Raw genomic sequence first — 23,809 nt, 5'->3', positions numbered from 1 at the left:
GTACCCACTCAATGCCTCTCCTTTACCCGGTTGCATTTATTTGCAAGGGCCCCCATTTGCCCTGGTTGCACTTCTTCTACTGCCTGTGCCACCCCTTCGCTTTAAATACTGTAAATATCTCTATAGCCCCGTTGCTGGGGGGAGGGCTGTGCTGTTAATGCCGCCCTGGCCTTTGCACCATCCCCTTACACCTCTGTTACAAGTATAGCACTCTCCTACCTGCCTTTAGGACCATCCTACCCACCACCTCGCACTACCCTGCTTTGTCCCTTACTCACTATTTGGCCTGTCCCACTTTTCTGCTTCCTGACTCTCTGATTTGCACCACCTTACCCATCGTTTTTCTGCTGTCCCCTCCTGCCTGTCCGATCCCCACAACCCGCATTGCTTTGTGTCCTCCTGTCTAACACCCCTACGGTGCTGCTCCTTGTACCACCCTCACTCTTGTCTATACAGTCCTCCTTTCCATATCACCCTGCTTCTGTGTCCCTCTGCATCCATCATCTCTGTACTGTTCACCTTCCTGCCTATACTACCACCCTCCGCTTCCTGTAGTACCCTCCTGACGGTCTATACCACCTTCCGTGCCCATTGCACTCTGCTCGCACTGCCAGCCACACTCCAGCACCACCACCCTCCTTCCAGCACCACCACCCTCCTTCCAGTCTGTGCCATTTATATTCTCTTTCTTTACCACCCTCCTCGCTGTACCTCCACCTCATAGTGCTTATGCCAGCCTTCATTCCTACTGGAAACCCCTGTCTCTTACTTGTGCCACCCTTCATTCGCACTATATGCCTGTCTGTTTCGTGTGCCAGAATTCTTGGCCATATAACCTTGCTCTTCCTTGTCTGCTCCACCCTGCAACCTTTCATTCTACCCAACCAGCTGTCATTCCCTTTGTGACCTTACACCCACCCCATGAACCAATTTTCATCACTCGACCGCCCTATTCGCTACACCACTGCCACCCTCTGACATGACCCCCTTTAGCCCCTCCTCCCTTTTCCGGATGTTCACAATGTTTGCATTTGCTTGCATCCTCACGGTGTGACACCTGCGCCCACCCGCCAGTTCACCCTCTGCAGGGAGACCCATCTCTTCCAAAGTGCAGCACTGATGACGATAATTAACCTTCATTTCGAAGGACGGAGTTGTGTGACGTCGCCTTGTTCAAAACATATCTAGCTATAAGTGCGAGTGACGAAATCGCAGTTTCTCTTTGGAATACATGCATACTTCGTGAGCCCCTGGCTCCTTTAGGTGGAGTTTAGCCTTTAGATGCAGTTTTGCGGTGGCCCCAGCTGCTGAAAAATGTGGGACTTGTGGGTTAGGGAAGTTGCAGAGTGATTCATATGGCCTGCTTGTGTGTTCTTGAATGAATCTTTGTCCCAGTCCCTTGCTCTCCTCCGTTTTATTTTTAATTTATGTGTTTTGTGCAAAGGTTCCATAAAATTGCTACATAAACTGTTTTCATGTATTCCAATCTTGACTAAGGAAAAAACCTCCCAATTACTGGGTTTTGCAACAGTGAATGTGTGTAAGCTCTGTTGGTGCTTGCATTAGTCACAGAAAGTTATTTTTGTCTTCTGAACTAAGGGAGCAAGTCATCTGGATGCCTCGGGGTATGATTTTTTTTTCTCCAAATGATTTAACACGTTCAGAAGGTCGGAAAGATTACTTAGCTCGTTTTGAGCGTGCTGTAGAAATGGTTTGGCCTTTTTAGGTCTCGTCTGAGACAGCGCTTTAGCGCTGCTCTGGCGAGACTTATAGTAAGCGAGTTTTGGAAGTGCAAACAGTGGCTTTTCAGGCCTCCAAATACAGTGCATGTGCGTCGGCCGGGCGCGCGCACCATTTGGAGGCCTGAAAGCACTTGTTTGCTTTCACTTTCGCGGGCTGCACGGCCGCTTTGATGTGATCGCGATCGCGATTACTTTCACACACGCACATACACAGCTGTGCCACTGCACCTGCTGCACCTTCTCTTTCCAGACTTCACAGAATACGTTTTTCTGGGTTTTTTGGGTGTCCCTTATTGGATAGCATTATTTATTGCAAAGCATGGAGTCCTTATTTCCCTCTGCATTTGGACTGTTTACAATTTCATTTAGCTGTGTGTTGTAATGAGAATGTGCACATCTCATCCCTGATCTACCGACCCCCGGGACCACGCACCCCATTCAGCGAGGACATCGCCGACTTCGTCAGCCCGCAGGCCCTCCCCTCCGCTGACTACATCCTCCTGGGAGACCTCAACTTCCATCTGGAGAACAACAACGACCGCAACACCAGCACCCTGCTCGACAACTTCGCCAATCTTGGACTCAAGCAGCTGGTGTCCACCCCCACCCACCTCGCCGGACACACACTCGACGCAGTCTTCTCCTCCAGCACAGACATCAACTTCAGCCACGCCACAGAGCTCCAATGGACGGACCACAGCTGCGTCCACTTCACCTTCAAGAGAACGACGACCCACCACCACCAGCAACAGGCCGCCCGCAGAAGCTGGAACAAGATCACAGCAGACCAGCTCGCCACCTCCCTGAGCCAGCACCCTCCTGCCAGCTCAGCGAACCCCAGCCAGGCCGCCGACAACCTCACGAAGTGGGTCAGCAACTGCGCGGACGAGCTCGCCCCGCTGAGGACCCCGCCCAGCAGACCCGGCAGCAAGAAAGCCCCGTGGTTCACCGACGAACTCAAGAGCTCCAAGAAGAACTGCCGAGCCCTCGAGAAAGTCTGGAGAAGGGAACCTACACCGGACAACAGGACCACCCTCAAGCGGGCCACTCGGAAGCACCACCAGCTGATCCGCGCCGCCAAGAAAACTGCATTCAAGGACCGGCTGGACAACAACGCACACAACAGCAAGGAACTCTTCAACATCGTGAAAGAGCTATCCAACCCCAGCGCAGGAAACAACGACATCACCCCATCGCAAGACCTCTGCAACTCCCTCGCTTCATACTTCCACAACAAGATCGCGGACATACACAACAGCTTCAACAACCAACCAACGCACACCATGACCGAAAAACCACCCCCCACCACCACCCTCCACGCCTGGACCCCGATCAGCACCGAAGACACCATCCGCACGATGAACTCCATCCACTCCGGATCACCAACCGACCCCTGCCCTCACCACGTCTTCAGCAAGGCCGACGCTGTCATCGCACCCCACCTGCGAGACATCATCAACACATCCTTCGACACCGCCACCTTCCCTGAGAGCTGGAAGCACGCCGAACTCAGCGCTCTACTCAAAAAACCAACAGCAGACCCCACCGAACTCAAGAACTACCGCCCCATCTCGCTCCTCCCGTTTCCAGCCAAAGTCATCGAGAAGACCGTCAACAAGCAGATGGCCGCCTTCCTCGAGACGAATGGATCCCTCGACCCCTCACAGTCCGGCTTCCGAGCCAATCACAGCACCGAGACCGCCCTCATCGCCGCCACCGATGACATCCGAGCCCTGATGGACAACGGAGAAACAGCGGTCCTCATCCTCCTAGACCTCTCCGCGGCATTCGACACTGTCTGCCACCGCACCCTAGTACAGCGCCTCAGCAACATCGGAATCCAGGACAAGGCGCTGGAATGGATCATCTCCTTCCTCGACGGAAGAACTCAGAGAGTCCGCCTACCACCGTACAAGTCAGAGGCCTCCGAAGTCATCTGCGGCGTCCCTCAAGGATCCTCTCTGAGCCCCACCCTCTTCAACGTCTACATGAGCCCCCTCGCGGCCATCGCACGCCAACACAACCTCAGCATAATCTCCTACGCCGACGACACCCAGCTGATCCTCTCCCTGACCAACGACCCCGCCACCGCCAGAGCCAACCTACACGAAGGGATGAAAGAGGTAGCCGAGTGGATGACGACCAGCCGCCTGAAACTGAACTCTGACAAGACGGAGGTCCTCATCCTGGGCTCTTCACCCTCCGCCTGGGACGACTCCTAGTGGCCTCCCGCCCTGGGCACCGCACCCAAACCGACAGACCATGCACGCAACCTGGGCTTCATCCTGGACTCCTCCCTCTCCATGACCAGGCAAGTCAACAACGTCTCCTCGGCGTGCTTCAACATCCTACGCATGCTACGGAAGATCTTCTGGTGGATCCCCACCGAGACCAGGAAGACCGTCACCCAGGCCCTCGTCACCAGCCGACTGGACTACGGCAACGCCCTCTACGCCGGTACCACCGCCAAGCTCCAGAAGAGACTCCAGCGGATCCAGAACGCCTCAGCCAGACTCATCCTCGACATCCCACGAACCAGCCACATCTCCGGACATCTGAGAGACCTTCACTGGCTCCCCGTCAACAAAAAAATCACCTTCCGCCTCCTCACCCACGCACACAAAGCCCTACACGACCAAGGCCCGAGCTACCTCAACAGCCGGATCAACTTCTACGCTCCCAAACGCCACCTCCAATCAGCCAACCACGCCCTCGCCGCCGTCCCCCGCATCCGAAGAGCGACTACAGGAGGAAGGTCCTTCTCCTACCTGGCCGCCAAGACCTGGAACTCCCTCCCGGCCGACCTGCGCCTGACCCAAGACCACCTCTCCTTCAGGAAGAAGCTGAAGACCTGGCTGTTCGAGCAGTAGCGGCACCCCCCCTCCCCCAGCGCCTTGAGACCCTACGGGTATGTAGCGCGCTCTATAAGTGTCACTGATTGATTGATTGATTGATCATGTCAAAGACCAATTATTCTCGTAAACTCAATCCATGTTTCTCTTTATCGAACAGCTACAAACCTTTCTGGACGACTCAACTCAAAGTTATGCTTTATTGTAGGATTACGATATCATGAAAATCATATTTTAGTTGATGTTTTATTGATCTAATTATTAATAAAAAATACTAATTATTATTTACTCTGTTGTGGTATATATTAGGCCCGGTTAAAATGCTGTTACGAGGCGCAATTTTGCGGTACGATAGTAGCACAAAATTCCAGAAATTAAATTATTTCACCATGCTGCGTATTTATGCACGTGCTCAAAGGCAGCATGCAGACGACCAGAACACGAGTGGCTGCTTCTTTCCAGGAGATTTTTTTTCAGCTCAAACGTGTCCTCTGCACTAACACATCTTGCGCTCAAGTATACTGCCAAATGCTAGTTTTATATTTCTCATAATTCTGTGTAATTTCGTCTAACATTTCAAACATTTCACGTACTTATGCATATGCAAATAATGCGAATTTTGGACACTCCCTATAACAAGCATTTGCAATGCAATAGGTCTCGCATTTACGCGAGTTTGAGATATTGACATTGCAAATGACAATGCCTTTTATTTTTGTTTTTAAAACCTAAATAAAAGGCATTGTCATTTACAATGCCAATAGCTTAAACTCGTGTAAATACGAGACCTATTGCATTGCAAATGCTTGTTCGTTTTCTGGTCCCTCGCTTAATTTATAAATCCCTGCTAACACTTTCTTTAGTGGGGAATGGTGGTCACTGAAATGAGGATCAGTGGAAGGCATTAACATCTTTTATGCGTGTTTATGGTGTGATGACAGAAAGCTCCTGGCCGAAAGCTGGGTGAAACCACAAGGCAGGCGGCCAAGTGCTTTGTATGTATTATAAGTTTAATTGAGGACAGTTAAGCAGGTTTATTTTTTAAAAAGGCGAAATGTTCATTGAAAATGTGAGCAAAATAGTGAGCCATTTGATTTTTTTATTTTGTGTGTTGTGTAAAACAAGAGCTAATTACTGGATATATAGTTAATCATTTCAGAAAAGAAACCAATGCTTTACTGAAAACTAATTCTGTATTCAGAAGGGAGCCATTAATAAAGGTCTTCTCTGCAGTATGCAGCCAACAAACAGCGCTTATCGGATTGAGAATATTCAGGCTTTGTTTCTTTCGTGATTAGAACTTTATTAAGCAATGGCCCATTGCAAAACATAAAAGCATATTTCACAGGGCACTGTGTAATATTTTAAATACATCACTGCGGCTTGTGAACAAGTTTTCATATTTCATTTGACATATTGGCTTTTTACACCACTGCATTTTGTGTAAAAAGTTTCCAAATCCCGAGCTACTATTGAAGATTATTAGTGTAGTAATAGTGACCTCATGAGGCACGATTACATTAGTGGCCCCCCCATGCATTATTAACAGCAGTGGTCACCCCAGATTATCAGACAAGACTGCCGGCTGTAATTTAAAAAGGCCTTATGAATTTGGAATGCCCCTGCATGGGTAATACATACTTCCCTGGCACCCAGGTGATCATATTAGCAATACGTCTTTCCCACTCCGCATGATTTATCAGCATTTAAAATATTTTTCTCTAAACATTAGGCTCTGAACTTATGAGTCATGCAAATGCACACATTTGTGTCTCAAATTCATGTTTCGGTTTTGATATACATATCTTAATTCAGCCAAGCAAAAGCCTCTAATTTACTATGCCGGGCTGAACACAGGAGAGCTACGTAGAGGCAGGTGGAGAGCTGCTCATTGGAGAAGCCTGCTTTAGAAAGAGACGGGCATTGGGTCAGGGGGAGACCAACAGCGGGGCGGGGGAGACCAACAGTGGGGCGAGGGAGAAACTCGCAGTGGGGAGCCGAGAAATCGCGTAGCGTTTCAATGCAGTACAACAACTCCCAAGCATCATCCCGTCTGACTTTTTGCAGAACTGTAAACAGGGTGGTAAAAATGTGTGGGACTCGGGGCAAACTGCTGCATCAGTTTTTATTCCCCTCCTGGTATTTCAGCGGACCTGCAGTGAAAGTCTGTGTGGCTGGATGTGGTATTACGGCCAAATCTTCAGAGTTTGGAACTGGAGAACCAGGTTTGAGTCTCCGCGTCAGCTCAACATTCAGTGATTCTGGGCAAATCACTTAAATCTCCCTATGCCTAAACAAGCATTTACAATGCAACGGACTCGGCATTGTTAAAGTTAGAGCTATTGGCAGTGCTCATGACAATGCCATTTCTTTAAATGTTTTAAAAACAAAAACATAAACAAAAATAATGTCATGAGCAATGCCAATAGCTCTAACTTTACCAATGCCGAGACCATTGCATTGTAAATGCTTGTTTAGTAAGGGGGGGGGTGAACTGTCGAACTCCCCTTGTAGTGGTCAGGCTCCCTCGCCATGCACTGTATGGGGCTGGTTTAATAATTTACCAGGGCTGCTTTCCGTTCCAAGCCCGGCCCTGGGGAGGAGAGTAAAAATGACATCCTCTCTAGTGCATGCGATCGCCAGGAGTGCGAGCCAGGAAGTGGTAAACTTGTGCGCATGCTCAGAAGGGAGATTGCCGCCTTTAGTCAGTCTCCATTGATGTCCGCTAGGTGCGGTCTCACCGACAGCTGCCATGGGAGCAAGAACCGGATGGCGTGAGGCGGACCACGGAGGGAGCCCCGGGAACCACCCAGAGTCGGAGATGGTCGCGTTTCGGGACAAGGACAGCCCCGGCTCATGCGTGGAGCGAGACGGCGGTAAGGATTGGACTGTGCACTGGTGTACACTCACCACCCCTGGACAGCAGCAGAAGGGGGTGGGGGCAGAGTAGAGGCCCCCTTCTAATTCACCTCCTGAATGCCCCTCCCCCAACCCGTGCTCCGCCCTCCACTCTTATCCCTGTGTGGAACGAGTCAATTTGCCCTGGAGTCTGTACCGGACCACCTCCCCCCTCGTGTGTGGGGAATCTTTTGTCTAGGGCCATCGTTCCAGATAAATTTGAAAAGGCACAGAAAGATACCACAATAATTGGGTGTTATATTAGATATTCACCTCTTCTGTACATGTGAGGCAACGGGGAAATCGAAAGCAGCGCTGACGCAAGCCTTCTCGCCGATCGCTCCCTCTCCATCTGCCCCCCCCCCCATTCCCCTCCCTTCTTCACTCCCCACACTCCTCACTTCCCCCACACTCCTAACTTCTTTACCCCCACTTCTTCACTTCTCCCTTTCTGAACTCTTTCCCAGGTGCGTCTCTTAACGTGGGCACAACACCGTGGGATTCTAGGCAAATCCCTTTACCCTGTAGTGTTGGCCCTCACTACAGGTGTATTTGCTAGGAGAACGTCTGTGGGCCTAGAAATAAGGATGACTCCACACTGAGGGTCTTTGGTATCGGGGTGTAGTACATGACTGCCGGGCAGCCAGGCCCCTGGTTTATTTATCAGGATCATAAGTCAACAAGCATTTACAATGCAACGGTCTCGGCATTGTTAAAGTTAGAGCTATTGGCATTGCTCATGATATTATTTTTGTTTATGTTTTTGTTTTTAAAACATTTAAAGAAACAGCATTGTTATTTACAATGTCAATAGCTTAATCACTCTCAAATTAGTATGGACACTCCCTTGAACTAAGCTGACCAGGCGTTTTCCAAGCCAAATGATGAGGATTGTAATTGTCCCAGTTTCCAGTCGGCGAATAATCTTGAATATTTGTCGCCCCCCCCCCCCCTGCTTCCAGGAGCCCAAAGTCACACGTGCATTGCGTGATATGTGTCCAGGGGCCCTGTGAGGTTACAGGCTGCTTACTATAGCGCTAAACCTGGCTCAATCCACTACCACTTGTTATTCCGACCCGGTGTCTGCACTAATTTACTGCTGAGATTCACACAAAGTGTCAATGTTGTTTCTGGTGTAACCGAGAATCAGACATAGTGCTGTGTCCTCACTGATTCTAGATCGAGTAGCACAACATGCGTCAGGGCTAAATATGAGCAGGGATCACAAAACGAGTGGGTGCTGTTTCCTGATGAATTAGGAATCGGACCAGGTATCAGGACTGATTCTGGGGCGATTATCACCCGATATGTCAGTGCTCCAATATGGTACAACGTCAGAGTTGATTGTAAAGTAATGGAAAAATCAGATAAGCGGTCAGCGCTGATTTTAGAACACCCCAAAACGTCGCCCCTACAGGTTAGTAAAAATAACATAATTGAGGTACAGTGGGCCTCACACAGTAACACTCCAAAGCCCGGTGCAACTGCGCCTGTTGCACCAATGATAGCTAGGCCCCTATTACGTTTTTTGTGTGAGAATTCCTGCTTCTCGCAGTTTGCCAGGCAACATCCCTCTGCTACCTCTGCATTCTAGTTATTGTAAACATTCATTTCGCCACAAAAAAATAAATAAATGCGCAGACTGAAGAGATGGGGTCCAAAAAAATCTCAAAAGTAATGAGCGAGGGAGAACTGGAGGCCGGGGATTGAATAGTAAAGTTTCAGATCACAACCGTACCAAAGGGCAATCAAGTTAGCTTTTAGAGAGGCCCGAGCTTCCGACCATGTTTTTCTTGAAACCAAGCTTTACTTAACAAGCATTTACAATGCAATGGTCTCGGCATTGGTAAAGTTAGAGCTATTGGCATTGCTCATGACATTATTTTTGTTTATGTGTTTGTTTTTAAAACATTTAAAGAAACGGCATTGTCATGAGCAATGCCAATAGCTCTAACTTTAACAATGCCGAAACCGTTGCATTGTAAATGCTTGTTCTTGTTTATGTTTTTAAAACATTTAAAGAAACGGCATTATTTACAATGTCAATAGCTTAATCACTCTCAAAAGCGAGATTTATTATGCGAGCATTATTTGGGAAGTTTGGCAAATCCATAATTATGAGGAAAACGCTGCAGCATCGCAAAATGCCAGTGGCCAGACTAATATGCATGATTAGTATTTGGATCCCATGCCCATTCCTTCTTTGTCCTCTCTGCTGAAACTGCTGTCTGAAGTGTAAAATTTTATTAATACTAAACAAAAATCGCACTACCGTGCCAGGGCCAGACTTGGCGTTGATAATAATTGTTTGAAAAGGGAACTTTGAAAGGATACGAACTTGACCAATTCTGGTTTCAAAATATAAGAGAACACTGTAGAGGCATGCGTCTACCGACTGTTATATATAATTTGGGATATATTTCTTAATCTGTCGAGTTCAGCCACAGCATGATTATATTGTTGTCTCTTTTTGAAACTCAGGAGCAGTAACATTGTCGTGGTGTCACTAGGGCTTCAAGTGGATGCTTTTTCAATATTATATACAAGCCACAGTTACTGCTAATTTATCTTATGCAACTAACAACGATTGACAAAGCCAATAGTCCTAACTTGTTGTAGGTATCATGTTACTTGTTGTATCATTATGCCTGGATGCAATGACAAAAGAGACAGCAAAATACAAGTCGTATAGACCCCGCGCAACACCGCCCCCCACCCTTTTTTTTTTATCCCACTTAAAGCCCTGGGTAGGATACTCAACAACAGGGCCGAACTGGAACCCCAAAGTAGGCCTGGCAATTATGTCGGACCAGCTGGAGGGTCATGGGGGAGGTTAACTGTGAAGCACTTTTGCTACAGGAAACGCCCGATGCCCGGAGAAGCCAGCCCGGCCCTGCTCAACAACCCCGTTCTCTCCCGCATTTACCTGTGATCAGGCACGCAACACCCATTGAACTCAAAGGGCTTCAGCCCCCCTTGTCGTGTGTGGCAGCCCGGGATGAGACCGCTCCCCGGCCAGACACAAAGCCGCGCCTGAGCACTTCACAGGTCTTTAAAAAGACCATTTGCATGTTAATGAGGCCTCGCTGTTGCTTCACCCCTTGTAAGAACCCCCGCAGCTCCACTCTGCCTAGATTCAGCCCCCCCCACCCCCGAAATCAGCGCCACTCTGCCTACTGTTTAAAGATTCCGCCCCCCCCCCCCCCCCCCCGAACATTAACTAGCAAGTGATTTCGCTGTTCGCTTTTTCACAAGCTCTGAACTTTGGCAGTGATGTTTCCCCTTGATAGAGAAGTTTCAGTTTGTGTATTTGGATTCCATGCCCATTCCTTCTTTGTCCTCTCTGCTGAAACTGCTCTCTGAAGTGTCAAATTTTCTTAATACTAAACAAAAATCGCACTACCGTGCCAGGGCCAGACTTGGCGTCGGTAATGATTGTTTGAAAAGGGAACTTTGATATAGATTATAGCTGCTGTACTCGATTGTTATGCTGTCTGTGAGCGGGTGTTAAACACTTTTGCCCGAGGATGCTAGCTCTTTAATTGAGCGACATCTTCTCAGCTAGCAGGGCCAAATGCGACAGCTTAAAGATCGGCGCAGCGAGAAGAGACTCGAAATTTGCCTTTATTAGCTTGGATTCCATCTGCGGTTTGTATTCTTTTTTTGCCGAAAGCCATCCGGCCCACTTCTTTCGTCATGCGCTTGTCTTGAGGCGCCACCCTCCCCTCCCCTAGCACCAGTGGTTTACTGCTCTGTGATAGACATCTTTACTGCGGCTATCTGAAGTTCACTTTGAATAAGCAAGGGTGAGGCCGCCGTCCAGCCCTCACCTGGACGGTTCATCTTCCCCTTCAAATAACACCCTCTTCGTGAGCTTACGGGGCTGTGCCAGTGAGGTGGGTGCAACTTTAGTTTTTCGAGGGGACTGCTCGGGGATTGGTTTGATCGTATCGTCTGCTTCCCGGGTGTGCCTATCGGCTCCCCTCCTCAGTGGGGGTAGATCTCGCTTGGTCCGCCACAGGTCTCACGGTTCAGTAGCAGTGATCGTCTGACTTTTTCCACATTGCTCCCCTTTGAGTAAAAATAATGCACAGGACATTTCGCTCCCCTCACCAAACCGATGTAACTCGCTGAAATATTTTTTTTTTAAACTTTATCAGTTGTCACATCACAGACATGAGCAAACATCAAAAGAAAAATCATTTAAGTAGTAATATAGAGTACACGCCTGAAGACTTTTACCACAGGATCCCGAACGTTACAATAGTGAAGTAACTTTACATGTCAGACTTTCAGGCTGTACACATTGTGCGAAGCGGCGCCTCCCGCTGATGGGCCATTAACACTGATTCATGGCAGCAGCTGGGGGAACGGAGACACCAACAGCATTCAAACTTTTTAGGACAGGGGGAGGAGACCAGAGCAGCAGCCGGACACGGGAGCACGAGGCAACCGAGAGCAGGGGAGAGGAAGCAGCTGGGGGAACTGGACACGGGAGCACGAGGCAGCCGAGAGCAGGGGAGAGGAAGCAGCTGGGGGAACTGGACACGGGAGCACGAGGCAGCCGAGAGCAGGGGAGAGGAAGCAGCTGGGGGAACTGGACACGGGAGCACGAGGCAGCCGAGAGCAGGGGAGAGGAAGCAGCTGGGGGAACGGAGACACCAACGGCATTCAAACTTTTTAGGACAGGGGGAGGAGACCAGAGCAGCAGCCGGACGCAGGGGGAGCGGACGACCACACCACCGCCTTTCTCCGAGGGCAGAGCAGAAATGCCTCGGAGAAAGGCAGCATCCTTTTCGGATTCGGGGGCGTGTTTTGCTGTTGTCTCCTCCCTGAGACTTTTCGCAAAAAACACGCCCCCCGATCCGAAAAGGACGGGGCCTAATCGGAGTGACTGACCTCTTCTCCAGTGGCTGGCCAGCATTTACGAGGCCAGCCAATGGAGAACAGGGGAGAAGAGGGGCGGGTTCAAGCCCCTCTTCTCCAAGTCATTATCTCTCGCGAGCGAGACTGCGCAAGCGCAGCCTTCGCTAGCCGAGACCTAAAAACAGATGACTGGACTCTCCAGAGCTACCCCGGCGTGACGCGCCTCCGCGTACTCCCGCGTGACCGGGGCTGGCAGCATCCGAGAGGGCGTGGAGTCCACAGGAGACCAGCCCGCCTACACACATCCTGACTCCCTCCCACGGCCACTGCCGGACACACAGGAGATGCTGCAAGCCATGGGTGGGTGGCGTAACACACGCCGAAGTACAGCGTGGCAAGCTGCAGCCACGGGAATTCTTGTTCTACATAAAATGAAATAAATTGCGAGTGCTACGTGAGCACGCAGGGGAATGTTTTGATCCTCCGAAACATCGCAGCCTTTCAAAGCAGTCGATAAGTAGAGTCACTTTTCCGTTATGTCGTTTAATGTTAAAGGTCATCGCCTCTAAACGGCAGGTGGGTCTGGGGATGAGTGCGTTACAAGCAGAGTCGCTTATGTGACTGGGCACATGGGCTGTTCACACGCACCAGCATGCCAGAACATCTCTCCACAGACCAGCCCACTTCTTCCTGTGAACTTTCCTCCACATTAGTCACATGATCTAGGTATGCATTTCCCTGCATGTTCCAGTAGGCCACATGTAATCCCTTTCCTAATTAATTAAAACATTGTTATACACATTTGCAGTTTAAAACAAGAACCGATAGAATTACCTCACATCCTGCAGCAGACATATCTTGTCGGCTCCTGGGACATTTAAAGGGCCAGCACGGGCCTGGCACAGTTCACCCCTTCTTGAATCCGTGCTCTTGTCCCCCCATTCCAGCTCTCCTTGCTGCTGTCTGGTGAACAGCGGAGACAAATGAGCATTCCTGCCCCTGATCTCACGGCAACTAAGAGAAAACCCCCGGGACCGAAGGGGGCAGGGGAGGCCCTTCCTCCTGCTCTTTCACCTCTGCCACTCAAGAATTCTGCTGCCTCCTGGGGCTGCTGGCGTTACAAGCTTATTGTATTTGCATAAAACAACACAAAGCTTCCCTCTGTGCTGGTTCTGCGGCCTCCGGCAAACACAGCCTGCAGAAAACCACATGCCAGCAAGGAATCAAACTGGTGTGGCCCTGTCCTGCGCTCTCCTCTAGAGGGGATTCACAACGCAGCACATATTTCCATAAACCGCAACTGTTATCCCAAATTTGTTGCTTAAAAAAAAATACTAAAAAACAATGCTTGACCATGACAAACTACTGGGTCTCTCCCAAAGACCCCCTCGAATGTAGAGTCCCTTCCCCTCCCCCTGAAACGCAGCATCGTTTTCGGATTCGGGGGCGTGTTGAACACGCCCAGAGAAAGAATCGAAAAAAACACGCCCCCGAATCCGAAAAGGACGGGGCTTGTTCATTGGCACCAACTGCTTCCCCACACAAGTAATTAGCTTCTAATTAAGGAAAGCTGATTTAGAAAATTCAAGCATGACAAAATTATCTTTTTATTTACAAAGTGGAAAATAGCTCGTGCTCTGCGATGAAATATGTCACTTGATATCTCTTTTTAGGTCGAGGACTACCGGTCTGCCGAAAGGCAGAACCGGAAGTCGGAGATTTAATGACTTGGAGAAGAGGGGCTTGATCCAGCCCCTCTTCTCCCCTGTTCTCCATTGGCTGGCCTTGTAAATGCTGGCCAGCCACTGGAGAAGAGGTCAGTCACTCCGATCAGGCCCCGTCCTTTTCGGATCGGGGGGCGTGGTTTTTGCGAAAAGTCTCAGGGAGGAGACAACAGCAAAACACGCCCCCGAATCCGAAAACGACGCTGCCTTTCTCCGAGGCATTTCTGCTCTGCCTCGGAGAAAGGCGGTGGTGTGTGCTTGCACTTGTTTCTGCTCTCCTCGCTGCTCCCCCTTACATACCCCCACTTCCCATTGTCCCTTTCCTTCTCCCACGAGGGCTCCACTTCGTTTTCTGCCAGCTGTCCCTGTGCGACTGCCCCCCCCCCCACCTACCTCGTGACTCCCCTTCTCTGAACCCGTAATTCATGGTATACCCGCTGTGCACTGATGCCGCCCCCCACCAAAAGAACCCACGTTCTGAGGCTGCCACATATGCCTCCCCTTTGTTCTGTTCGAATCCTCCTCGCTTCCTGGTGCGCCTCTGTGCCCTCCCCCTCACTCCTGGGCTCGGGCTTCTTTGTTTACGAGTCAGACGCTGGATGGTTTGTGGGGGATCAGACCTGCTCTAGAGCTTCTAAGAATTTTGATGGCAGTTTCTTATTTGAGTAAACACCTTCCTCCCTCCCGATCACCCCTACCCCTCTACAGCCTCATACTCATATCACTTCTCAGTTTCTCTTTCTCTTAATTGCTTTCTACTGCTCTTTGTGCCTCGCTCTTTTGTTTAGCCACCGAGTCTCACTGCGTTTCTCCCTCCTTTGTTCTTTTTCGCTGTCGCACTTTACCTCGTCTCTCTTATTTTTTCTATCACGTGCTCCTTCTTTATCCATCTTTCTCTTTTCATCCATGCTCCTTTGTCTCTATTTTGCTCTATCTATTTCACTTTTACTTGCTCTCGCTTGCTCTCTCTCACCTTGCTGTATCTTGTTTATCTCTTTCTCTGCATATTTCACCCTTTTTCATTCTTTCTCACTCTATCGCAGTATCACACAGCTTTAGGAGCCATAGCTATGTGGCACCCACCCTCTGCACTGAAACGTGCCGCTGGTGAGCGCAGCCTAATTTTTAAATTGCCAGTGCCAGGAAGCAAACTATGATGGAAGTTTGTTCAGATACAGCGGATCGGGTGCCAAAAAGCATTATGAGCCACAGTGAACGAGTCCTGTGCAGAGTGCTGCTGCAGCGCACTACACACGCTGTTTCTTCTTCCCTGTCCTGTCTGTCTCTGAGGCGCATGCCTGCACACTATGCTGGGGGCTGGCGAACTTGTGGAGGAGACGCAGGTTGGTCCAATACGGGACACGTGAGGAGGCTTCTGCATGATAGGAAGAGACCGGCTATGTACTCGCACTGTCACTGGTAGCGCTCAACTACCAATAACAGTAGTAGCTGCTTGTCGCCAGGACTAATCCCCCCACCCATGACCTGGACTATTTTTAGCACAGTACTAGTAGTGCAGCATAACACTACGCGGCACTTTCTAAATTCACCAGGCAGCCAGTGAGTGACCCTGCAGCGTGTGATGCTTTTTCCTGCACAATGGAAACAAGGGGTGAACCAACAGCGAGGCCTCATTAACATGCAAATGGTCTTTTTAAAGACCTGTGGAGTGCTCAGGCGTGGCCTGATCACAGGTAAATGCGGGAGAGAACGGGGTTGTTGAGCAGGGCCGGGCTGGCTTGCCCGGGCATCGGGCGTTTCCTGTAGCAAAAGTGCTTCACAGTTAACCTCCCCCATGACCCTCCAGCTGGTCCGACATAATTGCCAGGCCTACTTTGGGGTTCCAGTTCGGCCCTGTTGTTGAGTATCCTACCCAGGGCTTTGTGGGATAAAAAAAAATGGGTGGGGGGCGGTGTTGCGCGGGGTCTATCGACTTGTATTTTGCTGTCTCTTTTGTCATTGCATCCAGGCATAATGATACAACAAGTAACATGATACCTACAACAAGTTAGGACTATTGGCTTTGTCAATCGTTGTTAGTTGCATAAGATAAATTAGCAGTAACTGTGGCTTGTATATAATATTGAAAAAGCATCCACTTGAAGCCCTAGTGACACCACGACAATGTTACTGCTCCTGAGTTTCATAAAGAGACAACAATATAATCATGCAGTGGCTGAACTCGACAGATTAAGAAATATATCCCAAATTATATATAACAGTCGGTAGACGCATGCCTCTACAGTGTTCTCTTATATTTTGAAACCAGAATTGGTCAAGTTCGTATCCTTTCAAAGTTCCCTTTTCAAACAATCATTATCAACGCCAAGTCTGGCCCTGGCACGGTAGTGCGATTTTTGTTTAGTATTAATAAAATGTGACACTTCAGACAGCAGTTTCAGCAGAGAGGACAAAGAAGGAATGGGCATGGGATCCAAATACTCATCATGCATATTAGTCTGGGCCACTGGCATTTTGCGATGCTGCAGCGTTTTCCTCATAATTATGGATTTGCCAAACTCCCCAAATAATGCTCGCATAATAAATCTCGCTTTTGAGAGTGATTAAGCTATTGACATTGTAAATAACAATGCCGTTTCTTTAAATGTTTTAAAAACATAAACAAAAAAAAGCACTTACAATGCAATGGTCTCGGCATTGTTAAAGTTAGAGCTATTGGCATTGCTCATGACAATGCCGTTTCTTTAAATGTTTTAAAAACAAACACATAAACAAAAATAATGTCATGAGCAATGCCAATAGCTCTAACTTTACCAATGCCGAGACCATTGCATTGTAAATGCTTGTTTCACGGTTCTCGGAAGTGTGCAAAATAGTGACTACAATAATGTGCGCATTCTCGCCTTCAAAACTAATTACATAGCTCTCTCCTTGACGGCACCTCACAGGAACAACGCAGCGTACCTACCAAAGAAGTACATTACGACCAGACACGGGAGCCGACAGCAGGGTGAGAGGACGCCAGGAACACCACCACCTTTCTCCGAGGCGAAGCTGAAATGCCTCGGAAAAAAGGCAGCGGCGGTTTCGGATTCGGGGGCGTGTTTTTCTTTTCTCTCCTCTTGCCATTGGCTGGAGGAGATAATGAGAAAAGTAGCAAAAAACACGCCCCCGAATCCGAAAAGGATGGGGCCTGTTCGGAGAGACAAACCTCTTCTCCAATGGCTGGCCAGCATTCAAGTCATTAAATCTCGCGAGCGAGACTGCGCAAGCGCAGCCTTTGCTAGCCGAGACCTAAAAAGGAGATTTCCCTTTGGGTTCATTCATAAATCAACCACTTATTCTAAAATGTTGTAATTCAGCCGTTCTATTGTACCACCAATATCACTAAGATAATGCCTCAACACCATGTGTATAGAAACTATTCAGCTTTATTTATACAAACATATCATCCATTATACAAATAAATATGTGCAAAACCCATGTGGTCTAATTATCATCATTCAAGGACATACAAATCTTATCAATATAATGATTTAAAGAACCCCAATCATATGACAAAAAATAGGGATATATGGTTGCTTTTTTTCTTGTCACCTAAGTGAGGGATTACTCTATATCACACTACCTAAACATTTCATACAGAGATCTATAAAAAACATTTAAAAAGGTTTTTTTTTTAGAAAAAAAGGGAGAGTTCATTTGATAGATATATTTGTCATTATGGAGTCACTAATCGCAAGAAATTATTGATCAAAATGCAGTTACATAGAATGATTAATCTTAACAATTTCAATCCAAGTTTGATGGATTTAGTGCAGAGTAACATGAGGAGGATTTCCTGTGAGTGATGATTCAGACCAGACAGGCACCTTTGGGCCGTTCCTAAGAAAAGGTACATCTGGATACCAGCTAAGAACCAGTACACAGGTAATAGATGTGACTAGGGGACCGAACACATACTGGAGAAAGAAGTGGAGATCATCTAAATCCCCCACAATTTTAGATGAGGAATCCTCGAGAAATAAAAGTATATCTACTTTGGTCCACATGGGATCAAACTGGGAATTCTAGAGGAAAAGGAAGAGTTGGATTCCCAGTTCAAGTTAAAAATAATTTTATAATGGTGGGAGACATCTAGCTTTCCTGAAGAAGGTGGTCGTGAAAAATAAGAATCCACCGAAATGCGTTGATGCAATAATGTCTCCACTAAATCGATAAAGCATTGAAATTGTTAAGATTAATAATTCTATGTAACTATGCATTTTGATCAATGATTTTCTGTGATTAGTTACTCCATAATGGCAAATGTAACTCTCAAATGTACTCTCTCCTTTTTTCTAAAAAAAACCTTTAAAAATGTATTTATAGATCTCTGTATGAAATGTTTAGGTAGTGTGATATAGTTATCCCTCACTTGGGTGACAAGAAAAAATCAAACATATGTCCCTATTTTTAGGTCTCGCCTGGCGTATCTGCGCGCATGCGCAGTCTCGCTGGCGAGATTTAGTCTTAACCGGTATTTTCTGTAAGGGGCATTAAGCCCCGCCCCTCTTTTCCATTGGCTGGCGTCACCGTTTATGCTAAACGGTGGCCAGCCATTGGAAAAGAGGTGTCGGTGACGTATTTGCTTGGCTTTTCGAGCCGTCCCATTTGGATGGACTCGCTTTGCGTTGGTCGCAAAAGGTTTCTTATCTTTATGGGGCCAAACACATGGCCCCATAAAGACAATAAACCTTTTGGCAAGCGAGGCCGGCAGAAAAAGCCAAGCAAATATGTCATGGGTGGGAGAGATGTGGGGGGTTTGCTGGGGCCGGGAGTGCGGCACAAGGGGGGGTGGGAATCGGTGTGCGTGCAGCGCTGACCTCTGGGAGCTGAGGCGAGCAGCTGGAGTGACAGGCCCGGGAAGAGAGTGGGAGAGCGGGAGGCTTCCCTCCTGAAGACGGCACGGGGCTGACCTGTGGAGGGCGCTCGGACGAGGATCTCTGGGAGCTGGACAGGGCCCGGCTGACCAAGGGAGACCGGGGACCTTCACTCCTGCAAACGGTGCAGCGCTCAGTGAGGGGCCCTGGGAGCTGGCAGAGAGGTGAGATCGGGGACTTTCGCTCCTGTAGACGGTGCAGCGCTCAGTGAGGGGCCCTGGGAGCTGGCAGAGAGAGGTGAGATCGGGGACTTTCACTCCTTTAGACGGTGCAGCGCGATGTGAGATCGGGGACTTGACATCCCTGTACGGCATGCTGTACTGCACAGCAGCTCCTGCTCTCCTCTGCTCCCTGCTGCTCTGCATACCCTATCAGACCCTTCTCACCCTTCGTATTCGCATAAAAAAATATTTTAGTCTCCATCCTGTGTTTTGTTTTTTTTATAATGCAGCGCCCCTTTTCGAATTGTCTTTGTTACAGTTATTTGTGCTTTTTGGCATCCACCCACGCTTAAAGTTCAACATCCGATGACTTTGTCGGTACATCGATCAGCTACTGTTTGATTTCTGCTGGCTCATGCTTACTGCATCTGTTCACCAGCCTTCTGTGTAGTTTGCAAGCGCCGAGATATCTCAGTCGGTGAATGTAATGATATTGGTTTAGTGGTTGAGTCGTCAACTCTGGAACCGGGAAGTATGAATTCTATCCCCTCGTTCCCCTCAGATAGTATGTGTGATCCTGAGCTTCCCCATCTGTCTGCGCCTGTTCCCCCAGCTTCTTACTGTTCTAAAACGGTGAATGCTGAGATATGGGCAAAAAATTCCTACACTTTTTACCTAGATTGACATGTAAACTCAGTTACAATGTTGTGTGCAGTCTGCAGCTCACAGGTTTGAATCCCAGCAGTGCCGACTCAGCCTTTCATCCATTCGATGAATGCCTTTCAGTTTGGGTGTTAAATTACTCGCAGTTCCTCTTTTGTTTCCAAGAAATACCAGTATTAACACACAATGAGAACCTACGTTGAACAGTTAGCAAGTATAGTTTCGTGTAAAAAATACCCATAAACCGACCCTTATCGGCGGAGTTGTAAAGTATTCTGCACCGGCGGGTTCCTGTTGTAAGTTCATGTAGTAGTTGGTTATCGGTTCTAAGCGCCTAGAGACCTGTAGGTGAGTTGGCGCTATATAAACCGTAGTTAACATAACATAACATAATTAACAAGCATTGGCATATCCAATAGGTCTCGCCTTTGGGACCTTATAAGTGTTTAGCCATGCAACAGTTGATGTTGTTGCACCAAGGATATTGTGCTGGTAACTAAACACTCATAAGGTCCCAAAGGCGAGACCTATTGGCTATACCAATGCTTGTTTCGGATATGCTTTTGAGATGGAATGGTATCTGTGAGCGATGCCTTCCTGAATGAGCATGGAGTACATTTTGAACCCTGCTGTGATGATGTATAGATTAAGGACAGTAAGACTGGTTCTTGCATGATAAACGTCGATCACAATTGTCCAATACCTGCTCGCTGCATTAAAAGGGCGAGGTAGGGCACGCCTTAAATCAATTAAAGTCGCTACTCATGAAACGTGAGCATGCACAATATTTAACTCGTGCTCGCGATCATCTACCAAAATAGAGCAGTGGAGTCGCTGAATGGAGACCAGCTGAAGTTAATGCCCCAGCTCCATTTGTCCTGGCCCCTCCACCGAAGTTGTTGAATGTGCCAAAAAACAACATGGAACAGACCCTGCACTGTGACATGCACATTTACTTGTCCATCTGCCTTACATTGCAAAGCAATGCTTGTTTGAGGCCTCAAAAGAGCCTGCATGTTTGTTTGAAATGTGTAAAACTGACTTTCTAAGTATGTATGTATGTGTACCTATTTACGCATATACACACCCAAAATCAGATTTAAACACACATACACACGCCCATATACTCTAAATTACCTTTTGCAGCACCAATGTACTGTGGCCCAGAGTGTCTCCTCTGAAACCTAGTCATTAAACGGCTACGGAATGAAACCGAAGTATTTATTATTATTGAATGTGTCGGGATAGACAGTGAAATCCAGGACTGTCTAGGGAACTCTAGCTACCTATCCTAAGGAAAGGGGTTAGAAAGTAACCGGAAAAAGACGGAGTCGAGGGCGGACTGCGACGCACACGACAGTGGGGTAAAGGAATGGTCAGGGGGCCAACGTTGGTGGGGAAAGGTAGAGAATAAGCAAAGGACACGACAGTAAACGAGTGGCACCACAGAGAGGACTCTCGAGAAGGGCGAAGCTGGCAGCCAAGGAAAGGGCACCACAGCCCAGTAACCGGTTAACAAAAGCAACTCACGGGGCTCAGTGACAGACCTTTCGGCAGCTCCTCCTCTCGGGCTGCAGGCTCCAGAACACACTCCCGTCCGTTTTGCAGCACGTGCCACTCATACTTAAAAAAGGAGCATTCCTCTTACCCAGAGTATTAATGGCCCGCCCAACATCACCAAAAAACGACCCCAAAACCACTCTGAACTGTGACTGAAGACCTCCGCAGCGACACGCGGTAAGTAAGATGGCGATACAGGAGGAGAAGCCTGGGAGAGACGGTGACGTAAATGCACGTGACTTGCTCTGCTCTATCCGCACCCCTTTGGTGCACAAGTAATGGAAATAGACATAGGACTGAGGTACTCTGGAATGCATTGAAATAGAAAATGGACTATTGAAAACCGAGGGGTATGGTCAAGGAAACTATAGCTAGGTGTGTCTCATGTCAGAAAACGGGTCATTAAAATAGAAAACAGACAAACTGAGAAAAGAAAGCATGTTGAATATAACATAGACAAGCGCTCGCAATTACGTTGTTCTTTTCTCTTTTAGAGCCGTCCCAGTTGGACTGGCTCGCAAGCGGTCCCAGTTGGACTGACTCGAATGACTGGTTTCTCATCTTTATGGGGCCATGTGTTTGGCCCCATAAAGATAAGAAAACCTTTTACGTCAGCAGTAAGTCGGGGCAGCCAGTCTAACTGGGACGGCTCTAAAAGCGAAAAGTGTACGTCACGAGACGCTCCTTTCCAATGGCTGGCCACCGTTTAGCATAAACGGTGATGCCAGCCAATGGGAAGGAGGGGCGGGGCTTAAAGCCCACTAGAGAAATCTAACCAAATCATTAAATCTCGCCACTGAGACTGCGCATGTCTGCGCAGTTTTACGCCAGGCGAGACCTAATGAAAAAGCGAGGTCGCACAGTTGGTTTAAGCCGCTGTTTTTTACTACATGGGAGTGCTTGGAAAGGTCGACTTGGCCTTTTATCCTTCTTTTCATGATGGATCAAGTGCCATTTGGTAGGATAAATTAATAGCTGTGTCCTATAGCGCCATGAAGTCGAAAGGCAGCGATCGCTACCTAAACATGTCAGTTGGCCACCTGCCATGACTGAATACCTGAAATAAGAAATGTGGGCGTGGCCGTTTTTTGGTACCAGATGTTTTAGTGCCGCTTTACTTCCTCTTGTGGGCTAGAATTCGAGGCTTGTGCTGGTAGCTGCTGCCTTGTAGCCAGGAGGCCGGACCAGGCAGCTTGATCCTTGGACTCTGGTTTTCAACGGGTGCAGCAAAGCCATCGTCTCATTAAAGCCTTTGTGAAGTTTGCTGCCTGATCCTCATCAATCGCACAATCACATAATTCCAGTGGCCCTACTTATAACAGTGTGTTATGCTGTTGAGTGATTTTGCGGTTTTCCTACTGGAGACATTACTGTTTGTGGTTCAAGAAAGCCCCCATCCGTTGGACCAAAAGCGCAAATGCGCACATCGATGACGTCTCATTTTTGTTTTGCGCTGGTATTAGAGCGTGCCGTTTGCTAGCCGACATCAACCTCAGTAATAACTTCTGAGGTGAATCTGTTCCATGCACTTGTTTATGAGAGGGAATAGGTGTGGACAAGTTATTAGAGATACATTTCCTTATTAAACAAGCATTTGCAATGCAATAGGTCTCGCATTTACGCGAGTTTAAGCTATTGGCATTGTAAATGACGATGCCTTTAATTTATGTTTTAAAAACGAAAACACAAATAAAAGGCATTGTTATTTGCAATGTGAATAGCTCAAACTCGCGTAAATGCGAGACCTATTGCATTGTAAATGCTTGTTTGTCATATGATAGGGGGTTTAAAATCATTTTATTGATAAGATTTGTATGTGCTTGAATAATGATGATTTTTTTTTTTTTTAAGTTTTCAAAACCTTTGTGTCATCAAAGTGTACACTGCTATTTAGCCAACTACCCGGAGGCAGGCAGCTAATGCTCGTGGCGTCACGCCATCAGCGCGAATCAATGACATACACTGTCGAATTATGTGCATGGAGCAGTACAGTGATCAAAACAACAAGAACAAACAACAACCTTGCCATGTAGCATCAGGAGCGTGGTGCATACAGCTCACCAGTCGGTGTCAGACAGGAAAAGGAAATATTGCAATCGTCAGCTTAACAATACCTAGATGGGGACCACATATCACGCAACACAGTCCAGAAGCCCAAAAGACCCTCATTCTCCGCATCGGCACCCAGATAAAGCAGCGCCAGAAGGAAACATGAATCGCCACCCAGGCTATGCAGACGGCACAGGCATCGCCCCCGCAGCCAGTTAGGAGCGAAGTGCAGCGCCCACACACCACAATCTCCCCTGTCGTATCATTCACTCAGGCCACCCGCCTCTGAGTCTTTGTGCTGATGTTCACGAGCCCAACTCACAAACGGATCTCAAATATCCCTGGGCCGGGATGCAGCCGGCATCAACTCCCAGAATGTAGCGAGCTGCGTACAACCATATGTTACATCCG

General features: G+C 48.1%; 1 protein-coding gene across 2 annotated transcripts in view; it reads left to right on the top strand.

Annotated features, from left to right (window-relative positions):
• Window positions 1–23,809, top strand: part of LOC146812935 (C-type lectin domain family 2 member D-like) — a 185,314-nt gene that overhangs the window by 10,406 nt on the left and 151,099 nt on the right. Inside the window, exon 1 of one of the 2 annotated variants that reach the window (XM_085619980.1) lies at window positions 7,254–7,470. The exons of the other annotated variant lie outside the window; for it this stretch is intronic. Within the exon in view, the coding sequence (XP_085476106.1) occupies window positions 7,347–7,470 (124 nt within the window). The 5' untranslated portion in view covers window positions 7,254–7,346. Of the gene's footprint in view, window positions 1–7,253; window positions 7,471–23,809 lie in introns of those variants that run through there. 2 annotated transcript variants of the gene reach the window in all.

This window comes from Triturus cristatus, chromosome 7, assembly GCF_964204655.1.
Source record: "Triturus cristatus chromosome 7, aTriCri1.1, whole genome shotgun sequence".
NCBI lineage: Eukaryota > Metazoa > Chordata > Amphibia > Caudata > Salamandridae > Triturus > Triturus cristatus.
Note: the sequence above shows the minus strand (reverse complement) of the source record. Positions and strands in the feature narration are given on the sequence as shown.